Source organism: Bombina bombina, chromosome 4 (assembly GCF_027579735.1).
Source record: "Bombina bombina isolate aBomBom1 chromosome 4, aBomBom1.pri, whole genome shotgun sequence".
Lineage (NCBI taxonomy): Eukaryota > Metazoa > Chordata > Amphibia > Anura > Bombinatoridae > Bombina > Bombina bombina.
The window spans coordinates 19,650,789-19,667,849 of NC_069502.1; the positions used below are offsets into that span (position 1 = coordinate 19,650,789).

Genomic DNA, 17,061 nt, shown 5'->3' on the forward strand with positions numbered 1-17,061 from the left:
ATTTTTTTTTATGTGTTTCCGGCATCATACGTGTCACCGGAAGTTGCGTCATTTTTTACGATTTTTTGCGCCAAAAGTGTCGGCGTTACCGGATGTGGTGTCATTTTTGGCGCCAAAAGCATTTAGGCGCCAAATAATGTGGGTGTCTTTTTTGGCGCTAAAAAATATGGGCGTCACTATTGTCTCCACATTATTTAAGTCTCATTGTTTATTGCTTCTGGTTGCTAGAAGCTTGTTCACTGGCATTTTTTCCCATTCCTGAAACTGTCATTTAAGGAATTTGATCAATTTTGCTTTATATGTTGTTTTTTCTATTACCTATTGCATGATGTCCCAGATTGAACCTGAGTCAGAAGATACTTCTGGAAAATCACTGCCTGATGCTGGATCTACCAAAGTTAAGTGTATTTGCTGTAAACTTGTGGTATCTGTTCCTCCAGCTGTTGTTTGTAATGAATGTCATGACAAACTTGTTAATGCAGATAATATTTCCTTTAGTAATGTTACATTAACTGTTGCTGTTCCATCAACATCTAATACTCAGAGTGTTCCTGTTAACATAAGAGATTTTGTTTCTAAATCCATTAAGAAGGCTATGTCTGTTATTCCTCCTTCTAGTAAACGTAAAAGGTCTTTTAAAACTTCTCATTTTTCAGATGAATTTTTAAATGAACATCATCATTCTGATTCTGATATTGATTCCTCTGGTTCAGAGGATTCTGTTTCAGAGGTTGATGCTGATAAATCTTCATATTTGTTCAAAATGGAATTTATTCGTTCTTTACTTAAAGAAGTTTTAATTGCATTAGAAATAGAGGATTCTGGACCTCTTGATACTAAATCTAAACGTTTAAATAAGGTTTTTAAATCTCCTGTAGTTATTCCAGAAGTTTTTCCTGTCCCTAATGCTATTTCTGAAGTAATCTCCAGGGAATGGAATAATTTGGGTAATTCATTTACTCCTTCTAAACGTTTTAAGCAATTATATCCTGTGCCATCTGACAGATTAGAGTTTTGGGACAAAAATCCCTAAGGTTGATGGGGCTATCTCTACTCTTGCTAAACGTACTACTATTCCTACGGCAGATAGTACTTCCTTTAAGGATCCTTTAGATAGGAAAATTGAATCCTTTCTAAGAAAAGCTTACTTATGTTCAGGTAATCTTCTTAGACCGGCTATATCTTTAGCGGATGTTGCTGCAGCTTCAACTTTTTGGTTAGAAGCTTTAGCGCAACAAGTTACAGATCATAATTCTCATAGCATTGTTAATCTTCTTCAACATGCTAATAATTTTATTTGTGATGCCATCTTTTGATATCATTAGGGTTGATGTCAGGTATATGTCTCTAGCTATTTTAGCTAGAAGAGCTTTATGGCTTAAAACTTGGAATGCTGATATGTCTTCTAAGTCAACTTTGCTTTCCCTTTATTTCCAGGGTAATAAATTATTTGGTTCACAGTTGGATTCTATTATCTCAACTGTTACTGGAGGGAAAGGAACTTTTTTACCGCAGGATAAAAAATCTAAAGGTAAATTTAGGTCTAATAATCGTTTTCGTTCCTTTCGTCACAATAAGGAACAAAAGCCTGATCCTTCACCCACAGGAGCGGTATCAGTTTGGAAACCATCTCCAGTCTGGAATAAATCCAAGCCTTTTAGAAAACCAAAGCCAGCTCCCAAGTCCACATGAAGGTACGGCCCTCGTTCCAGCCCAGCTGGTAGGGGGCAGATTACAATTTTTCAAAGAAATTTGGATCAATTCAATTCACAATCTTTGGATTCAGAACATTGTTTCAGAAGGGTACAGAATTGGCTTCAAGATAAGGCCTCCTGCAAGAAGATTTTTTCTTTCCCGTGTCCCAGTAAATCCAGCGAAGGCTCAAGCATTTCTGAAATGTGTTTCAGATCTAGAGTTGTCTGGAGTAATTTTACCAGTTCCAGTTCTGGAACAGGGGCTGGGGTTTTACTCAAATCTCTTCATTGTACCAAAGAAGGAGAATTCCTTCATACCAGTTCTGGATTTAAAAATATTGAATCGTTATGTAAGGATACCAACATTCAAAATGGTAACTATAAGGACTATCCTGCCTTTTGTTCAGCAAGGGCATTATATGTCCACAATAGATTTACAGGATGCATATCTGCATATTCCGATTCATCCAGATCACTATCAGTTTCTGAGATTCTCGTTCCTAGACAAGCATTACCAGTTTGTGGCTCTGCCGTTTGGCCTAGCAACAGCTCCAAGGATTTTTACAAAGGTTCTCAGTGCCCTTCTGTCTGTAATCAGAGAACAGGGTATTGTGGTATTTCCTTATTTGGACGATATCTTGGTACTTGCTCAGTCTTCACATTTAGCAGAATCTCATACGAATCGACTTGTATTGTTTCTTCGAGATCATGGTTGGAGGATCAATTTACCAAAAAGTTCATTGATTCCTCAGACAAGGGTAACCTTTTTAGGTTTCCAGATATATTCAGTGTCCATGACTCTGTCTCTGACAGACAAGAGACGTCTGAAATTGGTTTCAGCTTGTCGAAACCTTCAGTCTCAATCATTCCCTTTGCTCGTTTTCACATGCGAACTCTTCAGCTTTGTATGCTGAACCAGTGGTGCAGGGATTACACAAAGATATATCAACTGATATCTTTAAAACCGATTGTACGACACTCTCTGACGTGGTGGACAGATCACCATCGTTTAGTTCAGGGGGCTTCTTTTGTTCTTCCAACCTGGACTGTGATTTCAACAGATGCAAGTCTGACAGGTTGGGGAGCTGTTTGGGGGTCTCTGACAGCACAAGGGGTTTGGGAATCTCAGGAGGTGAGATTACCAATCAATATTTTGGAACTCCGTGCAATTTTCAGAGCTCTTCAGTCATGGCCTCTTCTAAAGAGAGAATCATTCATTTGTTTTCAGACAGACAATGTCACAACTGTGGCATATATCAATCATCAAGGAGGGACTCACAGTCCTCTGGCTATGAAAGAAGTATCACGAATACTGGTATGGGCGGAATCCAGCTCCTGTCTAATTTCTGCGGTTCATATCCCAGGTATAGACAATTGGGAAGCGGATTATCTCAGTCGCCAAACATTACATCCGGGCGAATGGTCTCTTCACCCAGAGGTATTTCTTCAGATTGTTCAAATGTGGGGACTTCCAGAAATAGATCTGATGGCTTCTCATCTAAACAAGAAGCTTCCCAGGTATGTGTCCAGATCCAGGGATCCTCAGGCGGAAGCAGTGGATGCATTGTCACTTCCTTGGAAGTATCATCCTGCCTATATCTTTCCGCCTCTAGTTCTTCTTCCAAGAGTGATTTCCAAGATTCTGAAGGAATGTTTGTTTGTTCTGCTGGTGGCTCCAGCATGGCCTCACAGGTTTTGGTATGCGGATCTTGTCTGGATGGCCACTTGCCAGCCGTGGACTCTTCCGTTAAGACCAGACCTTCTGTCACAAGGTCCTTTTTTCCATCAGGATCTCAAATCCTTAAATTTGAAGGTATGGAGATTGAACGCTTGATTCTCAGTCAAAGAGGTTTCTCTGACTCTGTGATTAATACTATGTTGCAGGCTCGTAAATCTGTATCTAGGAAGATATATTATCGAGTCTGGAAGATTTACATTTCTTGGTGTCTTTCTCATCATTTTTCCTGGCATTCTTTTAGAATTCCGAGAATTTTACAATTTCTTCAGGATGGTTTGGATAAAGGTTTGTCTGCAAGTTCCTTGAAAGGACAAATCTCTGCTATTTCTGTTCTTTTTCACAGAAAGATTGCTAATCTTCCTGATATTCATTGTTTTGTACAAGCTTTGGTTCATATAAAACCTGTTATTAAGTCAATTTCTCCTCCTTGGAGTTTGAATTTGGTTCTGGGGGCTCTTCAAGCTCCTCCGTTTGAACCTATGCATTCACTGGACATTAAATTACTTTCTTGGAAATTTTGTTTCTTTTGGCCATCTCTTCTGCTAGAAGAGTTTCTGAATTATCTGCTCTTTCTTGTGAGTCTCCTTTTCTGATTTTTCATCAGGATAAGGCGGTGTTGCGAACTTCTTTTAAATTTTTACCTAAGGTTGTGAATTCTAACAACATTAGTAGAGAAATTGTGGTTCCTTCATTGTGTCCTAATCCTAAAAATTCTAAGGAGAGCTCATTGCATTCTTTGGATGTAGTTAGAGCTTTGAAATATTATGTTGAAGCTACTAAGAATTTCCGAAAGACTTCTAGTCTATTTGTTATCTTTTCCGGTTCTAGGAGAGGTCAGAAGGCCTCTGCCATTTCTTTGGCGTCTTGGTTGAAATCTTTAATTCATCATGCTTATGTCGAGTCGGGTAAAACTCCGCCTCAAAGGATTACAGCTCATTCTACTAGGTCAGTTTCTACTTCCTGGGCGTTTAGGAATGAAGCTTCAGTTGATCAGATTTGCAAAGCAGCAACTTGGTCATCTTTGCATACTTTTACTAAATTCTACCATTTTGATGTGTTTTCTTCTTCTGAAGCAGTTTTTGGTAGAAAAGTACTTCAGGCAGCCGTTTCAGTTTGATTCTTCTGCTTATAATTTCAGTTTTTTTCATTATAAGATTTAAACTTTATTTTGGGTGTGGATTATTTTCAGCGGAATTGGCTGTCTTTATTTTATCCCTCCCTCTCTAGTGACTCTTGCGTGGAATATCCACATCTTGGGTATTCATTATCCCATACGTCACTAGCTCATGGACTCTTGCTAATTACATGAAAGAAAACATAATTTATGTAAGAACTTACCTGATAAATTCATTTCTTTCATATTAGCAAGAGTCCATGAGGCCCACCCTTTTTTGTGGTGGTTATGATTTTTTTGTATAAAGCACAATTATTCCAATTCCTTATTTTTTATGCTTTCGCGCTTTTTTCTTATCACCCCACTTCTTGGCTATGCGTTAAACTGATTTGTGGGTGTGGTGAGGGGTGTATTTATAGGCATTTTGAGGTTTGGGAAACTTTGCCCCTCCTGGTAGGAATGTATATCCCATACGTCACTAGCTCATGGACTCTTGCTAATATGAAAGAAATGAATTTATCAGGTAAGTTCTTACATAAATTATGTTTTTTCTTGAAGGATGCAGACTTCTTCCTGTACCACTGCTTGAAGAAGGTGTCTTCCAGAAACTGGCAGTAGGACTGGGAGTTGAGCTTGACTCCATCCTCAACCCGAAAAGGCCCCACAAGCTCATCTTTGATGATACCAGCCCAAACCAGTACTCCACCTCCACCTTGCTGGCATCTGAGTCGGACTGGAGCTCTCTGCCCTTTACCAATCCAGCCACGGGCCCATCCATCTGGCCCATCAAGACTCACTCTCATTTCATCAGTCCATAAAACCTTAGAAAAATCAGTCTTGAGATATTTCTTGGCCCAGTCTTGACGTTTCAGCTTGTGTGTCTTGTTCAGTGGTGGTCGTCTTTCAGCCTTTCTTACCTTGGCCATGTCTCTGAGTATTGCACACCTTGTGCTTTTGGGCACTCCAGTGATGTTGCAGCTCTGAAATATGGCCAAACTGGTGGCAAGTGGCATCTTGGCAGCTGCATGCTTGACTTTTCTCAGTTCATGGGCAGTTACTTTGCGCCTTGGTTTTTCCACACGCTTCTTGCGACCCTGTTGACTATTTTGAATGAAACGCTTGATTGTTCGATGATCACGCTTCAGAAGCTTTGCAATTTTAAGAGTGCTGCATCCCTCTGCAAGATATCTCACTATTTTTGACTTTTCTGAGCCTGTCAAGTCCTTCTTTTGACCCATTTTGCCAAAGGAAAGGAAGTTGCCTAATAATTATGCACACCTGATATAGGGTGTTGATGTCATTAGACCACACCCCTTCTCATTACAGAGATGCACATCACCTAATATGCTTAATTGGTAGTAGGCTTTCGAGCCTATACAGCTTGGAGTAAGACAACATGCATAAAGAAGATGATGTGGTCAAAATACTCATTTGCCTAATAATTCTGCACTCCCTGTAATTTCTGCTAGGTAACTCTATTTCCATATATACATATTGGGAATCTCTTAGTTTCATTGGTAGAATCAGTTTGATATCAGATATGACATAGGTTGTCATATTTACCTTCATTTAATGGCATAACAGTTTAAAGCACATATATATATTATACCAATGTCCTTTTAGTGACCTTATCAGTTTCTGTGACTGAGGCCCTGTTGTGCATCATGCCCTGCTGCTGACAGTCTGATCGATAAAACTCTATCCTGTGTATCTCTGGAACTAAAAGCTTGAGTGGCTTTATGACTCAATGCATACAAAATAACATTTGGTGGAGTGAGCCTTAGAAGCTATTTATGAGGCTCCTGGCACTTCAAAGAAAACACAAACAAGCACAGGACACAATTCTTCTTGAAAAGCAAATAACTGTTTTTAGTTCACAAACTAGACAGAATTAACCCCTTAGCAGCTGAATCCTGAGATATTCTTGACACTATCATTAACTAAATAATACCTATTTAAAACTAAATACTTACCTGTAAAATAAACCCTAAGTGTAACATACCTATACAATCCTAAATACCTCCCATTCTCCTCTCTCCCTTTAAATTCCCACTTCCTGCTAATCAAATTGCTTGGTTATTGAGTCCCCTGCACGCTGTTAAGTCTCCCACAGACACTGTCAGTGCACCTCCAGCTCAAGTCATTTCCCCTGCATGCTGTTCAGTCTCCCACAGACACTGCCAGTGCACCTCCAGCTCAAGTCATTTCCCCTGCACACTGTTCAGTCTCCCACAGACACTGTGCACCTCCAGCTCAAGTAATTTCCCCTGCATGCTGTTCAGTCTCCCACAGACACTGTCAGTGCACCTCCAGCTCAAGTCATTTCCCCTGCATGCTGTTCAGTCTCCCACAGACACTGTCAGTGCACCTCCAGCTCAAGTCATTTCCCCTGCATGCTGTTTAGTCTCCCTCAGACACTGTCAGTGCACCTCCAGCTCAAGTCATTTCCCCTGCACGCTGTTCAGTCTCCCACAGACACTGTCAGTGCACCTCCAGCTCAAGTCATTTCCCCTGCATGCTGTTTAGTCTCCCTCAGACACTGTCAGTGCACCTCCAGCTCAAGTCATTTCCCCTGCACGCTGTTCAGTCTCCCACAGACACTGTCAGTGCACCTCCAGCTCAAGTCATTTCCCCTGCATGCTGTTCAGTCTCCCACAGACACTGTCAGTGCACCTCCAGCTCAAGTCATTTCCCCTGTACGCTGTTCAGTCTCCCACAGACACTGTCAGTGCACCTCCAGCTCAAGTAATTTCCCCTGCATGCTGTTCAGTCTCTCACAGACAATGTCAGTGCACCTCCAGCTCAAGTCATTTCCCCTGCATGCTGTTCAGTCTCCCACAGACACTGTCAGTGCACCTCCAGCTCAAGTCATTTCCCCTGCACACTGTTCAGTCTCCCACAGACACTGTGCACCTCCAGCTCAAGTAATTTCCCCTGCATGCTGTTCAATCTCCCACAGACACTGTCAGTGCACCTCCAGCTCAAGTCATTTCCCCTGCATGCTGTTCAGTCTCCCACAGACACTGTCAGTGCACCTCCAGCTCAAGTCATTTCCCCTGCATGCTGTTCAGTCTCCCACAGATACTGTTAGTGCACCTCCAGCTCAAGTCATTTCCCCTGCATGCTGTTTAGTCTCCCACAGACACTGTCAGTGCACCTCCAGCTCAAGTCATTTCCCCTGCACGCTGTTCAGTCTCCCACAGACACTGTCAGTGCACCTCCAGCTCAAGTCATTTCCCCTGCATGCTGTTCAGTCTCTCACAGACACTGTCAGTGCACCTCCAGCTCAAGTCATTTCCCCTGCATGCTGTTCAGTCTCCCACAGACACTGTCAGTGCACCTCCAGCTCAAGTCATTTCCCCTGCATGCTGTTCAGTCTCTCACAGACACTGTCAGTGCACCCAGCTCAAGTCATTTCCCCCGCATGCTGTTCAGTCTCTCACAGACACTGTCAGTGCACCTCCAGCTCAAGTCATTTCCCCTGCATGCTGTTCAGTCTCTCACAGACACTGTCAGTGCACCTCCAGCTCAAGTCAGTTCCCCTGCACGCTGTTCAGTCTCCCACAGACACTGTCAGTGCTTCATCAGATCATCACATATGGCTCTCTGGTCTTACCGCAAGTACTTTGTATAACAAACTGCCTTGTCAAACCTTTCAGATATTACGGCTTGAAACATCTAATAATGTACTGAACTATATATACTGTACCTCGCAAATCAATGTGTTTAACCCTATCTGCTCTAAACCGTTACTTTGCTACCAAAGTTATTTCAGCTATCACTTGATTATCAACTATAACTTTATTGTAACCCTGCTTCTCAGACTGAAATGAACTAACTCTGACTTGTGATTGTCAGGGAGTAGTTTTCAAAGTGAAACTTTGTTTCTTTCTATTCAGTATCACTGCTACATTTCAGGCACTTGCTCATTAACCAATTCAATAGTGAGCAGAGTTCACCTGTATCGAGTAGCTACAAACTCACATTTATTCACTCACTGAATAGTTCTAGTCTAAAAAATATGTTGTATCGTGACACTAAGCTAGCTACAATATCACAGTTACATTGTAGCTAGCTTAGGTTTTATTTTTATTTCACAGGTAAGTTTTATTTATTTTAACTAGGTAGAATAGTTAGTAAATAGTTATTAACTAGTTACTAACTACCTAGCTAAAATAAATACAAATTTACCTGTAAAATAAAACCTAGCCTGTCTTACACTAACACCAAACCTTACACTACAATTAATTGTATTTAATTAATGTAATTTATTTAACTAAATTACAAAAAACAAAACACTAATTTACACAAAATAAAAAAGAAATTATCAAATATTTAAACTAATTACATCTAATCTAATAGCCCTATCAAAATAAAAAAGCCCACCAAAATAAAAAAAACCCTAGCATAAACTAAACATAAACTAAACTGTCAATAGCCCTTAAAAGGGCCTTTTGTGGGGCATTGCCCCAAAGAAATCAGCTCTTTTACCTGTAAATAAAAATACAAACAACCCCCCAACAGTAAAACCCACCAACCACACAACCAAACCCCACAAATAAAATCCTATCTAAAAAAACTAAGCTCCCCATTGCCCTGAAAAGGGCATTTAAAAGGGTATTTAGCTCTTTTTCAGCCCAAACCCTAATCTAAAAATAAAACCCACCCAATAAACTCTTAAAAAAAAAAATCTAACACTAACCCCCGAAGATCCACTTACAGTTTCTGAAGAGTCAACATCCATCCTCAACGAAGCGGCAGAAGTCCTCATTGAAGCCGGCAGAAGTCTTTATCCAAGCTGGCAGAAGTCTTCATCCCGATGGCATCTTCTATCTTCATCCATCCGGCGCGGAGCGGCTCCATCTTCAAGACATCCGGCGCGGAGCATTCTCTTCAATCGACGGCTCTTCCAGAATTAAGATTCCTTTAAGGGACTTCATCCAAGATGGCGTCCCTTGAATTCTGATTGGCTGATAGAATTCTATCAGCCAATCAGAATTAAAGGGTAAAAAATCCTATTGGCTGATGCAATCAGCCAATAGGATTGAGCTTGCATTCTATTGGCTGAATGGAACAGCCAATAGGATTGAAGCTATGGTAGTTATGTTGCGTTATGGCCAAAAAAGTGTGCAGGACAGCTAAACCTGCAAGACTTGTAATACCAGTGGTGGTGAAAAAGAGCCTTAACGCTGCTTTTTCACTCATACCGCAAAACTCGTAATCTAGCCGTTATTTGAAAAAGAAGGCATGAAAGCTAAGGAGCCAGCCAATTTTTGGTTCAGAACATTGGACAGAATTTAATCACCAATCAGCAAGCACAACCCAGGTTGTGAACCAAAAATGGTCCAGCTTCTAAACTTACATTCTTGCTATTCAAATAAAGATAGCAAGAGAATGAAGAAAAATTAATATGAGTAAATTAGAAAGTTGCTTAAAACTGCATGCTCTATCTTAATAAGGAAATATAATATGTTTAATGTTATTATAGCACTCATATTGATAGAATACAGATATAAGATTATTCTCCAGAAATAATCAGGGATGTAGGTTGTTTTGTGGTTGATATGATTTAAAAAAATTGGGTGAACGAAAAAAAAAACACGTTGCAGATTAAATTAAATCAGGGTATTTAACACGCATTTGTGGAGATTTTTATGTAATACCGTGTTTTATAAGATGTTTTATTTCTGCAGATATGGAGAGTTGCATCAGATGCCCTGATGACCAGTGGTCTAACCCTAGAAGAGATAAATGTGTCCCAAGGATCATAGAGTTCCTCTCGTATCATTATCCCCTTGGTACGGTGTGTGCTGCATTTGCTATTTCACTCACCGCTGTGACTGTAACCGTATTTGTGATATTTATTAGACACAAGGAAACTCCAGTCGTAAGAGCCAACAACCAGAATCTCAGCTATGTGCTCCTCACCACCCTCATGATGTCATTTCTCTGCTCCTTCCTATTCATTGGACGTCCCACAAAGATTTCCTGTCTTCTTCGACAAGCAGCTTTCGGAAATATTTTCACTGTTGCTGTGTCTTGTGTGTTGGCAAAAACAGTCATTGTTGTCTTTGCCTTTAGGGCAACAAAACCTGATGGTAGAATGAGGAGGGGGTTTGGTAAGAATATCTCAAGCTCCCTGATACTTATCTGCTCCTTTGGGGAGGTTTTCATATGTGTTGTATGGGTCATATACTCTGCTCCATTTCCAGAATTGAATACCCAGGTAGAGATTGCCAAGACAATACTACAATGTAATGAAGGGTCTATAACGGCATTCTACTTTAGTATTGGTTACATGGGGCTGTTGGCTTTATTTAGTTTTATTGCAGCATTTTTAGCCAGAAAACTGCCGGACACTTACAATGAAGCTCAGTACATTACCTTCAGCATGCTGGTCTTCTGCTGTGTTTGGGTCACATTTATCCCAGCCTACCTCAGCACCAAAGGCAAATACATGGTGGCTGTAGAGATATTCGCTATCCTGGCATCTGGTGCTGGACTCCTGTGTTGTATCTTTATGCCCAAATGTTATATTATACTGATGAGACCTGATCTAAATGTGAGGGTCAGTATAAAGATGGGAAAAAAAGCAAACTGGTAATGAGATAAATAATACTCTACTCTTATTTTCTCTGTACCATCGTGCTCAATAAACCCATTTTTTTTTCTGTCAGAATTGTTCCTAACAGCCATATACCAGTAAAGTCCCTCTACTTAAAGGGACAGTTTACCCAATTTTAATTATTTCCTTTAATTTGTTCCCAATTATTCATTTTAACTGCTGGAGTGTATTAAATGGTTTACAAGAAGCTCCATTACCCTTATTTTGGCATTTGAAATAGCTGATTTAGCCTGTGGTGTCCCCACCTATACTGAAAGTTTCTGGACTTAAAGGGACAGTACACTGTAAAATTGTTTTTATATGAATGTATTTTCAATGACTTGTTATACCAGCTGCAGGTATAAAACATTTGAAAAATTGCATTTTCAGCTTTATTTGTGTATATGAAGTAATTTGTGTAAGATTTTAATGTGTATAAATGTAGTATTACTGTAGTTATAGAGAGATGGTATTATTACAGTTATAAAGAGGTTAATATGTCCTTTTAAACATCAGGCATGAAGTAATGCTGAGGTAGCCAGTTTACGTATACCAAGAGTTAAGATCATATATGGGTAGAGAAGATTGCTGTGGGTAGCAAGAGCTTATAATAGTGTAGAGCACCTTATTTGGAACAGAGCCAAAAGTATATGGTCAGCATTCTTAAAGGGTATAAGAATTAGGAGAAAGGAGAATAAGCTAGAATTCATCTTTGGAAGGGAAACACCAACGATACAAGCTGTAACCAGGACTCCCACAAGAAACAAATGGGGTAATATTCATTTTATGTATTATTTCTCTGTTAAATTGTTTTTATGTGTTTAACCTTGTAAACAATAACATGTAATCTTGTTATTTATCTATTCTTTAATAAATGTGTAATGGTTTAAATAGTTGAAGGTAGTATGGTTGTCTGTTTCTGGAGGGTTTAATAGATATACAGTACGGTATATGAAATTTGTTTGCACAGGGCCCATTATTGATATATGTATATATTAATTTTGCGACGTGAACAGCTTTTAACATAAGATCCTTTGGTTATTTAAGAGTAATTTCTTACATTTTGGTGGGAGCAGGTAGGAGAATTGTTAAGATTCGTGTTCACAACAGATTATTTTTATTTTTTAGTTTTTTTTAAAGAGAGATAGATTACTTGTGCTGAGGAATTAGCTAGCATACTTTAGATGAGTAGTTGTTTGTAACATTCACAAGGTTAAAAGGTTATGGAGCTGTTTTTGGGAAAAATCGCTTTAGATATAAAACAGAATGAAATTTTAAACTATAGTGAAGGAGTTTTTAATCCATGGTCTAATGTACAAGAGTATGTTAATAAATCTATTGACAATAAGATATTTTCCAAGTCTGAGGGAAAGAAAGCATTAATGTTTGGTGCATACAAAATAGCAGAAAATGATTCTAAAGTAACTGGAGAATTGCAGGATTTACAAAGACAGTTAACTGAGGTGAAATGTCGGAATGAATCTTTAACTCTAGCAAATACTTCAGCTTTTAGTCAGGAAACTAGAGAAGCTTTGTTGACAAATAGAGAATTGAGTGCAGAGATTGGGTCTTTACAACAAATGTTACTTGATGCTTATGGAGCAATACAAGTTTTAAAACATTCAGGGCAAGTGTGTGTACCTGAGGATCATTCTAAATGTCATGAAATTATTAATGATTTACAAACAAAACTGGGTCAAAGCAATGCATTATTCGCTGCATACAAAATACCAGTTAATTTTGTAGAGTCAGAGTGTGTTGAAGATGTGAGTGACAAAAAGAATGTGGAGAATGTAAAGATGGCACCAATTCTAGTGAAAGAACAGTTGGATGAAGAGGGAGAGATCATTTCACGTACTAAAATTAACCAGCCTTTGTCTAGCACAGAAATTGCTACATTAAGTAAGGAACTAGGACAGTTTAAATTAAGCGATGATCTCTTAGATGTTATGATTAGGTTATCACAGTTTGAAAGAATACACAAAGAGTTGCAAACAAATGATATATTTGATATAAGTGTAACAAGTATGGATGATGCATTAAAAGCAAGCATGTCTTCAGATGTTTTTCTTAGACCAAGAGTTAAACAACAGTTAGTGCATGAGTTACTAAAAACATTAGGAATTGATGAAATGGATGCTCATTCATCATATGGAAATTGCAAGCAGAGAAAGAATGAATCAGTGCAAGGATTTGCTGATAGACTGTTTGAAATTTATAAACTAACTTTGCCTGAAAATACTGAGGCAGATCATAACAATGAAATATATAAGCATGAGATAAACTGCAGTAATCCAGAAATTAGAAAATTGGTTGGTTTGACTGTGTTTTCAAGCAACACTTTTAACAAAATAATTGAAGGTCTAAAAAGAACAGAGTTGTGTAATGAAACTAACAAAGGAATAAAACAGAGAATGTCTGCAGTTGGAAAGCCATTCCCTGATAATAGACAATGTAGTAATACCATGAATAACAAGAAAAGATTTGTAAAAACAATTAAGTATTATCTTTGTAAAAAATGGAGACATATTAATGCTAAATTTGTACAAAGATACAATATTGTTGTAGCAACATCTGCTGAACAATTTGAAACTAGTTACAAAAATCTAAAAAGGAACTGGAAAGAGTTAAATTGATTCAAATTACAAATAAAATTACCAGTTCTGAAAATGGGTAAAAAGGGACAATTGCCTCCAAATCTTGTCTGGAGTGAGGTTCAGACGTAATGTATATAGTTGCCCAGTTTTTAAAGGAGTCGTGAATGGGGGCTCATGATAGAATGTATTTTTAATAAATACTGGTGTACCTATATTCATTATTTATACCTCACAAAACCTCAATCTAATCCATTGTTCGTAGGGGGGAAAACAAATTGTGTTGCAAGTTTTTCAAGGTTCATATAAAGATGTTATAAAGCTAAAAATGATATGAATTTAATTGATAATGGTATTTTGAATTAGAATAATATTTAGTGAATTTGTCTGATGAAATGTCAATTTTGGGATATAAATTTCTCACAAAATATAATGTTTTACTTTATTATGCTAATGGTGAAATATAGTTTAATACAGATGATAAACATTGTGTTATTTCTGTTTCACATTATGTTTATAGTCTAAAGAAATCTGACAAGTTAAGTTTACTTGTACATAAACATGCTAGGGTTACAAATATTTTGCAGCAGTTTGCACATGCATTTGCTGAATATAAATATGATTTGGGAAATTGCAAGGGGAAGAGTTTAGAACAGGAAATGTACAGTTAGCTATAAAAGTAATATCCATATTATTATTATTATTATTATTATTATTATTATATTGCTAGGGAAAGTGAGCCATACGTACAGCAAACAATATATTATTTATGTGAACAAGGTCTACTGTATTGAGAAAATGTAAATCTGTTACTAATTTTACTATTTAGTTTGTACAGAAACCTGATGGAAATGGGCGTTTAACAATTGATTAAGGTAAATTACATCCAGTGACATCTGCCTAGGCATCAAAATGTCAGAGAGGTTCCTACTTTTTCCTTTATCCCTCCAAATACAAAGTTTTATTCAAGCCTTGATATAGCAAACAGTTATTGGTTTGTATCTCTGCACCCAAAGGCACAGTACAAGTTTGTCTTCAAGTGGAAAGAAGATCACATTATAATAACAGAGAACTTCCCAAGCTGTCAAATGTGGTCACACACGATATCTTAACTTGGTTAACACTTTACAAATATAGCTCTTGCATGCACATGAACAGTCTATATGTAGCGGAGTAAATCTCTCAATGTGATGTGGAGCACTACACACCAACACAGTAAACCAGACCAAAGGCATCCACTAATGCGGAATAGGGTGTACCGTATCACTCACCCTTCTGCCGGTGTCTGACGCTGGAGAACAGCCACTCATCCGGTGTGTAGTTGTGGGAATCCTAGAAGGCGCAGCTCCTATCTTCAGCGTGTGTCCGCCATTGCTGCTGCCGCTCCAAACATTTCTCCCAAACACGCCGGGGTCTGACATCAGCGTAGAGTAGAGGGGGGGTGTGTGTGAATCCTCCAATCGCTATTCGTGATAACGGAACTTCCAGAATTCAGCTGTGTCAATGCAGGCCAATTGAAAACCAAGTTCGGGTACTGTCTCTAATAGAGATTGCAGGAGGGATTCCTTGTAATCCCAAGTGAGGCAATAGACAAAGAGAAAAGCAACCTCTAGTAGATAAAAGTAAACTTGTTTATTCGTAACAGGTAAAATTAGAGCAGCTGGAAAACATGAGACAAGGTGCAGGGTCTGACTAGTTTTGGCTTGTGGCCGTAATCGTAAACCTGGTTTACGATTACGGCCACAAGCCGAAACTAGTCAGACACTGCACCTTGTCTCATGTTTTCCAGCTGCTGGAATTTTACTTGTTACGAATAAAGAAGTTTACTTTTATCTACTAGAGGTTGCGTTTCTCTTTGTCTATAAGATCACATTATGTTTATGTCTTCCTGTGGTACTGAACAATTCAGCAACAATTTTCCATAAAAAGATGGCTGCTATTCTATCAAGATTGTCAAGACTATTAGCACTTATGCAATATGTTGATGATTTGGTATGTACTACAGAAACAGAACATTTTAAATTGTTTACAGAATTGTTGAAATTATTGGCAAATGCTGGACTAAAAGTGAATATAAAGAAATGCCAATTTTTACAGACAACAGTGAACTTTACAGGAGTGACAATATCATCTGAAAGGAAGATTCCAGATCAACAAAAGTGGATGTCATAAAAAGACTAAATATACCTGTGTCAAAGACTGTTTTAAGATCATTTTGGGATTGTTCCAATACCAAAGAGACTTTATTCCAAAATTTAAAGATTTGGCTGGACCCTTGTATGACTTGCTAAAGAAAGAAAACGTTTGAGAACTTAAAAAAGGATGTAATCAATACGATGGTGTTGCTTCCACAGACCCCAGAAAAGTGTTTCAATTGGAAGTTGCTACTTTAAAAAAAAAAAAAAAGACTTTATCTGCAGTGCTGTGTCAAGAGAAGTTTGGAAAACTGAGACCAGTGACCTATGCATCACGACCTTTTGAAAATAACTGAAGAAAAGTATTCCTGTGTGAGGAACAGTTGTTGTCAGTATTCTGGACATAAGAACATTTTACATAACATGATTTCAAAAAGTGTTATTGCAAAGTTCACATTTTCCTTTGAACTTAATTGGTGAAACTAGGAAACAGTATAATTTCAACTGCAAGATTTTAAAAGTGGGTGCTGATGCTAATGAAAAGAAATATAGACATTATAATAAAGGAAACAACTTTGTTGCCGGCATGTTTGCTATATGAAGGTGAACGACATAGTCACTTTTTTGTGTTCTCTTTTTCCTCTCAATTCAAGTTTATATATTTTGGTGCAAAGTACAGATTTTTACTGTGATGGTTCTTTTTATCATAAGGATGGTAAAAGATATACAGGTTTTTCAATAATTTTACCTGATAAAATAGATATGCATTTATGTGAGTTACATTATTCTCAATATGCTAAATTGGCTAATGTTTGTTGTACATTGGAACACTAAGCAGATATGGCTATTGACATTTATAATAATAGTGCATATGTGGTTAATACACTGACAATGCTTCCTTTGTATGTATATAATGGTTTTAAGTCATATAATGAAAGACCATTGGTACATACAAATCTGTTGAAGTATATTTCATATTTGCTAAATAAATGTAAATTGCCATATGCAATAATTAAAGTAAAATGCTGGGCTAAAAGTGATGAACATAATGAACAAAATAATTGAGTTGATGCTTGTGCTAAAAAGGCTGCAAAACAAGTAAAATTATGGGAGTTCCATGAGGAACCTGAGATTTCTGCAATTACATTAGAAAAATAAAATGAAAAAGATAAAATAAAAATA

At 38.0% G+C, this 17,061-nt stretch overlaps 1 protein-coding gene across 1 annotated transcript in view; it reads left to right on the forward strand.

The window, feature by feature from the left end:
* LOC128656802 (vomeronasal type-2 receptor 26-like) overlaps nucleotides 1-11,150 on the forward strand; it is a 60,255-nt gene extending 49,105 nt beyond the window's left edge. The window contains exon 5 of the mRNA XM_053710961.1: nucleotides 10,240-11,150. Coding sequence (XP_053566936.1) covers nucleotides 10,240-11,150 — 911 coding nt within the window. The remainder of the gene's footprint in view (nucleotides 1-10,239) is intronic.
* Nucleotides 11,151-17,061: the final 5,911 nt, after the last annotated feature.